General features: G+C 38.5%; 2 protein-coding genes across 5 annotated transcripts in view; both read right to left on the bottom strand.

Moving 5' to 3' along the window:
* LOC108674850 (DNA topoisomerase 2-binding protein 1) overlaps nucleotides 1–1,245 on the bottom strand; it is a 26,445-nt gene extending 25,200 nt beyond the window's left edge. For all 3 annotated transcript variants that reach the window (XM_018162829.2, XM_018162831.2, XM_018162830.2), the window contains exon 1: nucleotides 1,144–1,245. The gene's annotated coding sequence lies outside the window, so the exon portion shown is untranslated. The remainder of the gene's footprint in view (nucleotides 1–1,143) is intronic.
* A 1,677-nt stretch (nucleotides 1,246–2,922) lies between these two features.
* LOC108674860 (adenosine deaminase 2) lies at nucleotides 2,923–11,436 on the bottom strand. Of its 2 annotated transcripts, XM_018162844.2 has the most exons (12): nucleotides 11,110–11,436; nucleotides 10,570–10,752; nucleotides 9,863–9,977; nucleotides 9,332–9,474; nucleotides 8,644–8,813; nucleotides 7,982–8,112; nucleotides 7,107–7,303; nucleotides 6,014–6,171; nucleotides 5,427–5,495; nucleotides 4,443–4,576; nucleotides 3,826–3,983; nucleotides 2,923–3,770 (listed from the first exon to the last, which is right to left on the bottom strand). In XM_018162844.2, the coding sequence occupies exons 1-11, from the start codon at nucleotides 11,255–11,257 to the stop codon at nucleotides 3,854–3,856; spliced, it is 1,578 nt and encodes a 525-aa protein (XP_018018333.1). In that variant the 5' UTR covers nucleotides 11,258–11,436; the 3' UTR covers nucleotides 2,923–3,770; nucleotides 3,826–3,853. The 2 variants fall into 2 exon arrangements, with proteins under 2 accessions (XP_018018333.1, XP_018018332.1); XM_018162843.2 differs by having other exon boundaries at nucleotides 2,923–3,983.
* Nucleotides 11,437–14,911: the final 3,475 nt, after the last annotated feature.

Here is a 14,911-nt window from a genome sequence, read left to right as displayed (position 1 = left end):
TTTTTTTATAGATATTAAAAATTTAGGCTCTATGACTTGTATACTATGTCTATCACAGTCTATAGGATTTTGAATCGCTGCATGCATTCAAATTCAAATTAGGTCCACCCACACCCCACGGCCAGTGTAGCTGTAGCTGTCAGCTCGCTCAGAAGTGTGAAAGCTTTTGCCGGTGAAGGTGTGTTATACAATCGGTCCATAAAGAAGTGTTGATCGGTTCAAAATGACATAAGAACAGGTTCTTTTGAATAACCTATGGATTGGCACCATGAATATGGCAACATTTTGTGACGTTTCATCGTTGCTGACGCGTAGTGAAGTGTTTTGAGAGTCATGTGAAGGCAACAGAACTTACGTAACGCATACGGTTTTTTTTATAGTTTTTCGTTTCTCGATGCGTCCTTAATGTGTCGAAATATACCGCGTTTACCCTAGGTCATTTTAGGTTGTCACATTTCGCCAATTGGGCGGCGGCGGCCACGGCGCCCCCCATTTGCAAACTATGACACTTTCCATTCCAAAAATCTGTCTTTTGCATATGTAACTAGAAGAGTTCTACTAGGTACAATGCAGTGAATGCACCACAACCTGGAGTTAGTATTTGGAGACTGGAGTTATTTTAACAAAAAATAAAATTGATTTTTCCACCCGCACCCGGTCAAAGAAACCCCAAGAGCTGGGCCCTGCTGGGGTAACAACTAACAAAGACCATCACTTTTTTTGAAATTACATCAAAACTATGAGAGGCGGGAGCCAGCAATTTATGGTGAGTAAAGCTAGAGTATAGACCTGTATTTTGCATGTTTCAATTTAAGTTTAACTTATCTTGTAAAAAAATGGCATTGTTTTGAAAAAAAGTGGTCAGAGTTAGCCCATTTTACGGTACCTAAGTTGTATTTTAATTGTAAGTAGTCTAAAATACTAGCTGGATATATTATTTTTAAGATATTCCAATTTCCAAGCTTGAAATTCATAACCGTTCTTATTTATAATAATCATTATTATTAGTATGATATAATCATCAACTAAAACAGAATGCATATCGCATGAACGAACTAAAAACATGAAATATTGAAACGCTGTTATTACTATGTTATCAGTGAGTGTTAACACCAACTCGCAACCTAACCAGTGACCACTGACCTTAGTCTGACCACCACCACAACCACCACCAGGCACCAGCAGCCCTTTAGCAAGTGACTGTGGCTGTGGCAAGTTGAAGCAACACCATCAGCGATCCTAACCGGATCAGCGGGTGCGCAGGTACTTTTAAAAATTGGCTCTTAAAATGACTAAAATCTGGAATAGCCGGAACATTTCGCAAAATGTTGATATTTGACATTAGGGATGTAGTGACTCTTTTCAGAAATAATTAATCGTCACGCTATTTCTATTGGTAATCTAGTATGCAGCACGGAATTTATTCAACAAAATTTACGGTATCGGTAAATGTGTTAGCATAGCTGCCACATTCTGTTGTATGAACTTGCGCATATATATTTCTGTTGATTATTTGCGCATATATATTTCTTAAGATTTTTATTGATGTACTATGAGACATTCATGAAGCGACAAGGGCTTTACTTAAATGTCGAGGGTTGATATTTTTTTCCCAGAGATCGCTTCAACACTCGGGACAAAAATTTGGGACGATTTTTGAGCTGAAATAATAATGTGCGGGAAAAATTCTAGGGCAGCAATCTAAGAACCATCTTACGCACAATTTTGGTAGAATAAGGTGCCTGTACACAGGGATAGTACTAGCCGCTAGTTCATCCGGCGCTTGAACTGTCCACGCTACTAGCCTCGTGTACAGGAGTTCAGCCGTTTCAGAGGCATGCGCCGGCAAGTAACCGAGACGCGGCCTAGAGAGACAACGATGTGTTGATTTCTGCGCTGGAGAAGTGGCTAGTAGCGCTGATGCCGCCATGGTGAGAGCATCTGTGCCGCTCTTGTGACCGATGTGACGTATCTTGGGTCAAGTGAATCATGGCTTGTTTGAACGATAATGTTTCTAAGAGGAATCCAACAAAATGGATTACAGACGATATTTAATTATTCTTTGAAATTTTCCATAAATATGAATTAAAGTGGAATGTTTGCCATGACGTTACTCCAACAAAATGAAGAGAGAAACGAGTATTTTGAAACTGGAAGAAGACCTTATTAGTCAGGGTTTAGTTGTTCTCGACGTTGCATTTTTAAAGGTTAGAATAAAGAGTATAAAAACGAAATACAGACTCGAGTTGTTGAAGGTGATCCCACTATCCATCTTCGCAGACCTCACTCGACGGCTTCTAACGACGCACTGGCGGGCGCGAACGAGAAGATAGTTGCACCTTCTACTCTCCTCGTGTGTACAGACTTTCCGGATAGTCACCAAGCGACCGACACTAGCCAGATTTACTAGCCGTCTGCACTATCCCTGTGTACAAGCACCTATAGAAACAAATCTTGTTACGATTAACCAAACTGTTTATAATATAATTATAATTATATTATATAATTATTTTACTCGCGCTTACTTACCACTTACAAGTTACTAGCCGTTCAGATTACCACTTCATCATTTGAATAACTTTACTATTTTATAATTTACCAAGCGCTGTGGATTAAAATACTTTTTGAACTCTACGTTTTCAATTAGCCGCTAAGCGGTAGATTTAAAAAAACCTTCTCCCATGGTTGTACTAAAACATAAACCATGCATTTTCATGCCTGTATAGGTCAAATTGAAACCAAACTTCACGAAATCAACAAGAAAAAACATGTATTTGCAAAGAAAAAATATGACGACGCTTTCTACAGCGCTCAACGAATAAATAGATTTATTCTTTAACAATATTCTATGCCATTTATTGTCTACAGTATATCCCAACAAGACAACAACCACACAGAGAAGTTAGATGCACTTTATAATTCTGATTATCACATTCCCGAGCATCTGCCACTCCCTCACTGTCTCCCAGCTGCCACTCTCTCACTGTCTCCCAGCTGCCACTCTCTCACTGTCTCCCAGCTGCCACTCCCTCACTGTCTCCCAGCTGCCACTCCCTCACTGTCTCCCAGCTGCCACTCTCTCACTGTCTCCCAGCTGCCACATTCAGCTAGCATCGCCAGCTGTTTCATTTATTAATGCTTCACTTTATATTTATTAATGAAATTTATGACTTTTCAAGACAATTTTTCGTTCACAATTCAGCTAACTCTGAAGTTTGGCCCAAAAAATATAATAATTTTTATATAATTCGCCTAAATATTCTGTTACAATAATCATTGCCTTTGAATTCTCTTGACAAAGACAATTTGTTGAATTTTATTTACAATTGAATATTTAATAAATTTGTATCTGCCTTCCTGTCGTTGGAAATTGAATTCCTCGTAGTCTTGGATTTGCTTTACTCTAATTTTAGAAGAGAAAAGGAACTAAATTTATAACATAAATTTTACTTCCAAAAAGGTCTTTTACATTGTTGGAATTCGATACAAATGATCATTCGGCAGCGAATATTAGTCAATATACTTCAATATTGAATAATTTACATAAATATCATGCAGCATAATTAAGCTGGCGATTTGCACCCTGGTCAATTAGTTTGATAGACGAGAAGTAATATAAACAGTAATTGAATTATATATACGAATTTGCATCCCGGTCAATTAGTTTGATAGACGGGAAATAGTAGAATTAGTAATTGAATTCTAAATACGATAAATTATTTAAGCCAGTTACAGGGTTGCTCGTTTTCTATCGGTCCAATAGTTTTTTTCTCAAATGATATAGAAGTATATATGATATCAGTTCAATAATATTTTTCTCTTTTTTCTCAAATGATATATAAGTATATATGAATCAATCTTCGGGAATGAGGTTAGTATGTATTGACTGGTATTTGATGATGACGCTCGTGATGAAGTTCGACCATTGCTCAGTCCACAGCTGGAGAAGTGATGCCTTTTGTATAGCAGGCAGGCTGCTGAAACTGAAGAGTGAACAGAGGTTTCATCATCAGTCAGTTTCATCATCAGTCAGTTTCATCATCAGTCAGTTTCATCATCAGTCAGTTTCATCATCAGTCAGTTTCATCATCATGTTCAAATCAGATGGAGTTTGGGAAATTAAACATTTTATTAAATGAGAACAATATCGTAGTGAAAGTAGAGAGTTCAATAATATTTTAATAACCCCAAATTTTAAAAATTGTATATTTAAATAACAAATCTAAATCCCATAAGAAGAAAAATCAAATATTCAATTCAAACACAAATGTTTGGAAAATGAAATGACCAAATAAAATGCCGATTACACCACAGGCTTGTGAGTTCACAAGCCTGTGAGTTCAAGCCGATTAGTTCACAGGCTTGTGAAAGAACTAATCGAATAAATAAATTTTGAAATGCTTCACTGAAACAAATAAACATTAATCAAATCTACCACTGACTTGATGGAGTTAATGGCGAGCTGTTTGAGGAAGCGTAGGTCGGCGTGACGACCACCCAGCGCCATGAAGGCCTCGTAGAAGTCGTGCGACAGCGGCAGCGCCGCCCACGGGGCAGGGTCATCCGACGACACCACCTGCAGTAGCTCGGTGGTGTTAGAGAGAATAGCTGCTTCTAGTACCAGCTGGATAAATAAGATATGCGTAGAGCACCAGCTGGATAAATGAGATGCGCGTAGAGCACCAGCTGGATAAATAAGATGTGCGTAGAGCACCAGCTGCATAAATGAGATGTGCGTAGAGCACCAGCTGGATAAATAAGATGTGCGTAGAGCACCAGCTGGATAAATAAGATGTGCGTAGAGCACCAGCTGGATAAATAAGATGTCACTATACAGCCCCTACAGCAGCAGATGGATGAGTATTATGAGTATTATTTCTTCGCTGGAAGATGATCATTATTGTCAGTAGCGATATTATTGGATTAATAATTGATTGATACTTCATTCACAATCGGATATTTAAGGAAGCAGCATCGCATGGATTAAATGTTTAATAATTCTAATAATTTATTCATGCTTGACTAGTCGTGTAGTGTCACAGCAGCAACTGGACGTACTTATGGATGGTATGGCTTCCAAAATCCTGCTCCTTAGAGCAGGTTCAATGTGCTAAATGTCTCGTAAAAAAGTGCCTAGCCATCTCTTAAAAATTAATAATGCTTCTAGGGAGTGGCTTGTCTATCAGCCGTTGAATAGTGTAGGTTTATAATGTGTCCTCACCATAACTGTTGAATAATGTAGGTTCATGATGCGTACTCACCATAGCTGTTGAATAGTGTTGGTTCATGATGCGTACTCACCAAAGCTGTTGAATAATGTTGGTTCATAATGCGTCCTCACCATAGCATAGCTGTTGAATAATGCAGGGTTATGATGTGTCCTCACCATAGCTGTTGAATAATGCAGGGTTATGATGCGTACTTACCATAGGAAAGCCTGAGGCGGCGAGGGCGACGCCAGGATGGTTCCTCAGGTCTTCAACCAGGCGAAGAACCTGAGGATTTATGACAGAGATTTTTCATTTAAAGCCTTGAAGTATTCGGTAAACGATATATTTTTTTGTTGCAATTTTTTTAACAAAGCTTTGACGTTCCAGTAACTAATCAGGGCTTCTATTTAATTGGCTGGTAAATCAAATAATTAATTCAAATCCTGGTATTTAAGTCCGTAGAGTTATTGTGAAATCTCGCTCATAACTAAAATAATAACGGGTTTAGGCGGCTAACGGAGAATAAATTAATTTTCTGCATTATTTCTTGTTGAAAGAAAAATTAATTGAAATTAAAATCTATTAATTAATTAATACCTTCTTCTCAATAAATGAAATCAGGCAAAGAAAAATCACTGTGAAGGGCCTGGCAAATATTTTTTGTTTCGTGATCTACTTCATCCGCGAGCAGAGAAGTGATAATAATCTGTAAATTTACTAAACAATCAATGATATTGTATAAAATTCAAGTTATTTAATAAAACAAATTCAAGAAATTACAACTTGTTGGGATGAGTTTGTACCTGATTAGACACGGGGCAGATCTCAATAGGAGTAGCGGTATCGCGCGCCCGCTGCATGAGCGCGGGGTGCTTCAGGATACCGTAGCCGTGACCGATACGAGTTGCGTTCAGCAGGAGAGCGTCAAACAAGTTCTCATCGGCATCCTCCCCGTACCAATCTGCGGAGTGTACATAATATATTGTGAACGTTGCATGAAAATATTTCATAGAACTTCTATTTTATTTTTTATTCTTACTCATTACTTGATAGTCATTTAATGTTAGATTCATAAGGTGAATGTGTATCTTTTCGCCACTTTACTCAGCGACCAGTTTGCGGGACTATAGTTCATCAGTGATCGATATATAGTATGTTAAGGTTAACACTTTTCTATTGATTCCTGGCTGACATTTTATATTCCGTGACAAAATTAGCAACGTTTCCCCGAAACATGTAAATAAACGCACTCATTGGATGGGCACGAAAAAAATGAATGCTAGCCAGGTGCAGACTTGGACAAATGTAGTATTTTCCGTGTTTTGATGCAAAGATTAAATGCATCAACAGTAGGAAAAGAGAAATTGTTGGTTCGCGTTACAAAAGATTTGCATAATTATAATGCTGAATTTAGAGTTTCTAATTCTTTCTTTGTTCATCTACGGGTTTTACTTTATAAATGGCCACTGGACAGAAGTCTGACATATGCAGTTTTGGACATTACCAGGTGCTCTACTTCTGGCAGCTTTACTAGTCAAGTATTAGGCGAAAGACATCGATATTAGGCGACAGGCCCTGAACGTCTTAATCATCATCTGTGCCAATTCATTCTATGCTACACTATATGTTGTGCTAGGTATCAGCAATAAAGCATGGCTTTATTGCTGATCTCTCGTCAGGAACTCGAAGTAATGCTATGCTATGTTTCGCTATGCTATGTTATGCCATGCTATGTTATGCTATGTTATGCTATGCTATGTTATGCTATGTTATGCTATGTTATGCTATGCTATGTTATGCTATGCTATGTTATGCTATGCTATGTTATGTTATGCTATGCTATGCTATGCTATGTTTTGTTATGCTGTGCTATGTTATTCCATGCTATGCTATAACCTGTCTCTGCGGCGTGGTAGAAGACGTCGATGGCAGGGTCGGAGTCCTGTAGGGTGAGGAGAGGCTCGATGAAGTCCTTCAAGGGAGGTCCTGGATCCTCTTGCCCGACCAGGTCGAAGCCGGCGATGTACTCAGGGAATTCGGTCTTCAAAGCCTTCACCAGATCAACGTATGCGAACACTTGCTCCACAGAAACACTAGAAAATAAAGATAACGAATAATCGTGAATCGTTTGAATCGTGAATTTTTCACGAGGTTTTCAAAATGAATTAATGTTATGTAATTCGACATCAGATGAAATAATTATGAATTTGCAGCTCCAATTGACTAACTTGTTCAAATATGGGGAAATATAAGAAATTAGAGGGAGCCTTAAAGACACTTAACACGGGATAAACTGATAACTATATCGATAAGCAACTAGGAAACGAGCGCCAAGAGCTGATTTCGTTGCAGTTCACATTACTTTGGATAATCATTTTAATTGTTAATGCGGAAAATATTAAATAGAAAAACTAACCCAAATATCGCTCGTGACACTCCCGGGCGGCATAAGTTGTGTCGTCCAACACAACTTTCAAATACTAACTGCGACTAATCATCGAGCCACAGGCTTCGTGTAAAGAATCATTGGATCCTTTCGTGGCCAGTAACATCTGTACGTATAGTGATGGTCAGTATTTGAAGGTTAGAGAAGCTATGCTAATTTGAAAGTTAGAGAAAGTTTACTATGCTCCCCGAGTCCTAGACGTTCCCTAATTCAGAGTCGCCCTCGGCTCTAAATTTTGTTAGGGTTGTACTGGCGGCCACTAGTGTCCTGTCCCCATGTACAAACACCTTAGGTAGTATAGTTACTAACAATCGCACTTGCTCACCCTCTGGGCGGCCCATAAATGAAACGCGCTCCGAAAAACTCTGGATTATCAGAGACGAAGATGTCGCTGATGTTCTTGTATACAGCGATGGTCTGCTGAGCTGTCAGCACGGTACCGTCCAGCTCGTGCAGCTGGAAATAAGCCAAACAACATCGCGGTCACAGCTGAAATTTATTCTACTTGAGTGAGGAAACATAATAATGTCCTGGTGAAAATACAGGGTTATTCTAAAAGATGGACCCAATTTAATAAATACGTATTTATTTGGCAATAAATTAGGACTGAATGATTTATACACCAATGGAATGAGAGGGATTCAATTTGTTTTACATATTTATGAATATTCAATATGTCCCCCTTGTGCTGCGCGGCAAAGATCTAACGCTAGTCAAACTCGTCCCATAAACGAGAAAGCATATCAATTTGGTCCATAATTTGGAATAACCAGGTATATCAATCAACAATATTTTTGTAGGTTAATGCATTAGAGAGTCTAGAGGTTGTGTATTGAAGTGAGGTGATGTAATAAAATATAGGGATATACAGGTATTATATATAGAGGTGATGTATAGAGGTGATGTACAGAGGTGATGTATAGAGGTGATGTACAGAGGTGATGTATAGAGGTGATGTATAGAGGAGATGTATAGAGGCAGACAGACCAGAGGCAGGACGCCCCGGAACTCGAGGTAAGTGACGCCGTCATCGCGCATCTCCGTGAGGGTCTGCGTGTGGTAAGCCTCGAAGGCGGCGCGGTAGGAGAGGATACCGTCCATGGACGCGAAGTACTGGTTGAACCTCACCCACGCCGCGTCCACGTCTGGGTATGCCTCTGTGGACGTGTATATTCTTCAACTTAACGTCTTATTATCGATGAATTCTGGTCTATCGTCGACAGGAGTATTTATTTGTTAATTGTAAAATAGAAAATAAAATACATGGGAATTAGATCATTACAGGAGAGAGATCTTTTAAAATCAGATTGAGATCTGATTTAAGAAGTTACGATTGACATCTGACTTAAAAAGTGAAATGTAAAGTGAAAGAGAACACAGTCTGTCTAGAAGTGTTCTTTACGTTATTGTCTCATCATGTTGTCTAATCAGGCAGGTAAGCTTCTTCGACGATGGCAAACAAAATCTGGTCCGTAGATGTGTAAATGACTCAATATTAATGGGAATTATGTAGAGGAGTAAAGTATGCGGCATTTCAAGTGAATAAATAATTATTGAAAATTGTTAATTGTATTTTTTATGTCAAAACGGAACTTAATTTAAAAACATGCCTCGTACAAAATTAGGAATATGATAGCTATGTAAATTTTTGTAGGTTGTTTTGCTGCTTATAGACCTAGTGGGTTGTCCACGCCCATGGTGAGGTTCTTGTAGAGCGCCGCGTCGAAATCAGACGGAGACGACGCAGCGGCGCGCTCAGTGGACACCAGAGACCAGGCGTCGGGACACGCGCCTTCTGAAGGAGGGCTCGCAGAGAACCTGCACATGGCTACGTTCTAAGATACTGTCCTAAAAAATAGATATAGATTAGAATGAAGCTGTAAATTTTTATTATTTAGGATTTTGCATTTAAAAAGAGAATAGATTTTGCATTTAGAGAATAGAATGAAGTAATTGTAATTTAAGTTAGTATAGGCAACAAATACAACGGAAGATGAATGGATCGATAGAAAAGAAAACAGGAGAGAGAGAGAGTCCTCTCGTTAAAATTTGTGTCATTTTATGCATTATATAACTGATTTGGAATTTTCCAGAATCTACAAAGTCTCAAGGAATCATTTGTATACATTTTTAAAGCATTCATTCTGCATTTTTGAAAGTTGCACAAGAAACGAATTAAATATGAATTAGTTGTATTGCGACTCACTTAAATATAGGGCCATAATCCAGGTAGCAGATGTACAGGCCGTCCCAGTACGTCAGGTTCTGAACAACGAAGTTGATGGACGTGAGCCCTGTGTCGTGGCCGTGAAGAACCGCTCCTGGGTGCACGACAATTTTACACAACTAATAAACTGAATTGCATTTCTTTAAAATCTCAATATTGTATCTTTTCTTTGTTAATTTACGCATTCAAAAAATTTCTGTTAAAAAATGGTTCAGGATAAGAAAATACTTCATAGGAATTACGCTTTGGTTAACAATAATGTTTCATTGAAGAAGTTATTATATATACCAAAGTTATTGATATAGCTGATCACTTACGACATCTTCAGCCTTAAATATTTCGTAAGCGAAACTCGTCAACTGTTTAGAATTACTGAGGTAAACATCATGATTGGTACTCTTCAACTCCAGACAGTATATAGCGCGTTTCACTCGCGTTTAATATTTTTATTTCAATCGCAAGAATTCAAACGGAATTTTTTAGCTCGTGGGAAATTTTAAAGCCACTACAATACCGACCGAGAGATGGACTTTTCATGAGGGTTGTCACTATTATTTTAATTCAATTAGTTCTGAAATTAAATATGATTTTCTTCTTGAATTGAAATGTCATATATAGAAAAACTGTCGAAATTTCTCTTTCATTTGTTAATCTATACAAATAAATGATCTTAAGAATGTTGGCACCTTTGGGCATTGAGCGAATGAAAGAGAAGACCTGCGAGCGCTCGATGTCCGGCTTCGAGACTAAAAAGTTGCGAGCGGGTGGGTAGTTTGAGGAATCTAATGCATCGTCGAGCTCCTGCTGCTTCAGCGCTACCAGGATCTGGTTAGCCAGTTCCTCTTCTGATGTCAGCACCACCGATGATCCTGCGGAATTAATGTCCGATTGCAGACAATCTTAAGAATTATTAAACTCATCTGCACGGACTTCAATATTGTTCGCCCATAGCTTTGATCACAGAACTATATCTAATTCATTTTTTCTTAATTATTTAGACGGTTTGACATCATCCGAACTAGTTTTAAATTATTCTCTTCTCGTTCGTAAATTCCCCACTTCATCTGCGTACTCATGACATCAACCTTGGCCGCCATTGTTTGGTGTAGGATCTTGTGGGCTCATATTCTTTAAATTATATTTTACCTTCAATTATATGGAGTGAATTATACTTCTTGTGCGATTTTTAGGTTAAATACTTGTCAATTTTAAGTAATATTTCTTACCGATTAAATTAGAGTAGTCTTGGGCGACAAGGGCTTCCCGTTGCCTATCGTACGTGTTGTTGTCGACGGCTCTTGCCAGTACGTTTGATGCTGACGCAATTACCAGCACCGCTGCCAACTGCAGCGCTCTAGATACTCCAACCTTCATCACAGCAAGAAAAAGTTCTCAGGTGTAGGGAGGGAATCAAATAAAGCGAGTTAACTGAATCCTGTATCTGGAAAATTGTTGGCATTAATAGGCTGAATAAAATGAGGGCACAATCACTGCCTGGCTATAGGGCCACAAACCACCTATAGACTGACGAAGAATGCCACTAGAGTGTTGAGCTTCACTTCACAGATCAAATCTGCCGTATCAATCTACGATATCGATCGAGTCCCGCATATCAGGACAGAACCTTGAGGCCGCTGATAAGGGTATAGATGTCCCTTCATTAATCAGTTGCCTGGGGATTGATCGGCAACATTGATGCTTCATACAGTCAGCAACACAGCACATACAACACAGCAACACAGGTTATCATCGAGTATCTGTGATATGGCATTGATCGTCTCGGATAAGACGTTATACTGTGAAGGAATTACTGTTTGCTTTGTATTTTCAGTGTTGTCATTCTCTCTTCAATGCACTTTTCTCTAATCCCTTGTGTCACTCTTCGTTGCAGATTACAATAGTATTTTATGAGCCAATTTATTTTTGTTTTCTTGTAGTCACCAGTTTAACTGATCACGTAAAGCTTTTTTGAGTTATTGCTTAATTTTGTATTGCGGCACATCATGAGTTATTGCTTAATTTTTACAAGTGGCATAGACTGGTACTTATTCTTTATTAACAGAGGAGCACACAAAAATATACATAACATGAGACCATCGAAAAATTCCAAAATAAAAAATGCTTCCTGGTGAATGCCTTATATAAGCTATAAAAAGCTTCACAGGCGACATAGGCGATATTACTCGCAATAGAACAATAACATATATGATACTGAGATGAGTCAATAGGGAACAGAAAGTGCCTAAAGTAAAAACATCCTTATAAACTAGCCTTTAATTAAACTGATATGAGAATAAGCAGCTTGGCGAGTGACAGAAGTGTCAATAATATTTCAAATGTAAAGAGTAAGTAGCGAGCGGCGGAAGTCAAGGTGCTGAAATTACAGGTTTCGTAAAGTCGTCATTATTCTATGAAGTTACGCTCGGAAAATGAGCTCAGTTTGCATGAGTCCGCCCCGCCGATGATACGGACGCTAAAACTACGCAAAATTCCACCCAGTACAGGTAACAAAACATCATTGATTTAACGGCCCACGAAGTCATAACGAACATTTAGAATGAGGTTCACAGCTATCGCCAATACTGGACGCTGGAGAGGCCGCAACGCAGTCCATGCAGTCACGTATTCGTTTACGACTTCAACGTCAGTCGGCCGAGACGTACGGATGGCAGAGCCCCGGAAACGTTACACTGTTAGAAAAAACGGTGTAAAAACGGTCCCACCGGCATTCTAGTGGCCGGTCGCCCCGTGAAAATAAACTGTTTTGCCGTTATTATCAGATGTTTTACGGATTTCTAGTGTAAAATTAGAATAAAAACGATGACGCGATGTTTCTTTTCACGTGCCGACCGGCCAATGAAATGCCGGTAATACCGTTAAGGGTAATTTTTCTAACAGTGTATGATGTGTAACGCTCATAAAATCTCTCCACTTCGTGATGAAGCAGCTCATGTCCGGATGATGAAGCTTGCTGATATATCATCTACGGTAAGGAATCAAATGAATCATTTTAATGAATGGATGAAATAAAAATGTTTGTACTGGGATAAAAAAAGTGAATGAAAGATTTCTCCAAGGTTTGCGGTCCTTGTAATTGCATAACATAAATAATTCATATTAATGTTCTAACGCCCATAAATTCTGTATAATTTCTATATCATTCATACGCTATTGAATTCAGAAAACTATAATCATTCAGCTTTGAAAGTCACCAACAAATGATTAACGCGAATTTATCATACCTGATACGCTCAAAATACAACATTGCAAACTTCACGGACTTTCCATTGGAAGACTTTATTAATAAGAAAGCTAAAAGATTCTTGAGAACGACAACAAGCGACGGGCGTATATATAATGTCGGCTAAATATATCAAGTAAAGCGCGGAAACTAGACTGCAATTTGAATCCAGTATTTTTACCGACGGCTTGCGAGTTTTTGCGAATTACGAAATCTTTACGAATCAATAAAACACTCGTATTATTGTACGAATGCTCTTTAACTGAAACAAGAAGCCAAGAACGTATTGAAATGATGAATATTGGAATTTGAACCTAAAATTTGCCGCATGAAATAAAAGTAACCTTAACATGAAACAAAAATTTGAAACAGTTTAGTTGAACGAACACGTTGCGACAACATAATTTTTATCTATTTCTAACATGAAACTCATGAGTCACATTAGAAAAGATTGATTGAAAGCTCCAGGTGCGATTCATGGCTACTGAGTTTAAAAGAGTAAGTAATAATAAGCCAACTACTTATTTTTTAAGCAAAACAATCTTTGACGTTATAACTTTCTTCAGGAATTCATGCAAAAACGAGGTTCTGTGAGAATGAAAATCCTTAAGACATGTCAGGCTTGAACGTGTAACCGCTTAAATATATGCGATCTATATGCGCGCGCGAAAGTTCTATGCATACCAAAACATCAATAATGTTACAATATATTAATATAGCAAAGTTTCTCCAGCAAATAACACGAAAGAGCATGTGAGTCCCCTGTATTCACTAAACTAATTAATGATTGAATGATTCCAGCTTTTAACGAGTTAAGTTCGAGAATGTTAAGTCAGCGTTAGGACGCAAAATTATATCGTGTATCTCAGGCGGCTCTGCAGCGCTGGATACGAGCGTAGCGCTCGAATTCTGGGGCATAGCGTTTCTGTTGACATCACTTAGCAATTTGCCGGTTGGTGACAGGGCTCAGCCTACGAGCGCATGATTGCGCCATAAATTGTACCGCATATCCTCCATAGCCGCCCATTACGCCATATTAATCGTCCAAACGCCATGTACGCCAAAACCTTCGCCCATTACAACTGGAGACGCTTCATATTGCCACGCTAAATCCTGCCGGCTAGACAAGCTTCATCGGCTGATCTTCTTGACGTATGCATGAGTCTACAACGGATGATCTTCTAGTAAATACGTATATATAGTCTTGGCATACACGTCTCTACATAAGGTGATTTTATACAACATTCGTAAATATAGTTCTTGAAATAAACGTCTCTGCGGCTGCTGATCTTCTGAACACGTAAATATGGTTTTTGACATACATACACGTCTCTTCAACAAATGCTCTCCTAAATACGTCGAGATAGTGTTTGTTATGCACGTCTCTGCAGCGGATGAACTTCTCTTCAACTCGCAAAGTTAGTTCTTGGTGTACACGTCACTGCAACAAATGATCTTCTAAATATGTGAAGATATGTGCATATGACTGTAACAGATGATCGCTTCTGGATAAATTACGAAAGTTCTTCACACGGACAATAATTTTACCATAACTGTTATGCTTCAAGATAGTCCTCGAAATGGAAACGCTGTTCTCGGACGATATTCTCTTTAATACATGAAGCATATCATTGATATGCTAGGCTCCATTCTCTCTTCATAGGATATAAAACAGTCTCCTAATACTTTAATGGAGCTATTGACAAACTACTCTACTCACATTTCATCGGTGATCTTCTCCTTAAACTTCTTCATGACAGATCTTCATAAGTTTCTTGACTCTCTCT

Source organism: Hyalella azteca, unplaced genomic scaffold (genome assembly GCF_000764305.2).
Source record: "Hyalella azteca isolate HAZT.00-mixed unplaced genomic scaffold, Hazt_2.0.2 contig111, whole genome shotgun sequence".
Taxonomy (NCBI): domain Eukaryota; kingdom Metazoa; phylum Arthropoda; class Malacostraca; order Amphipoda; family Hyalellidae; genus Hyalella; species Hyalella azteca.
Note: the sequence above shows the minus strand (reverse complement) of the source record. Positions and strands in the feature narration are given on the sequence as shown.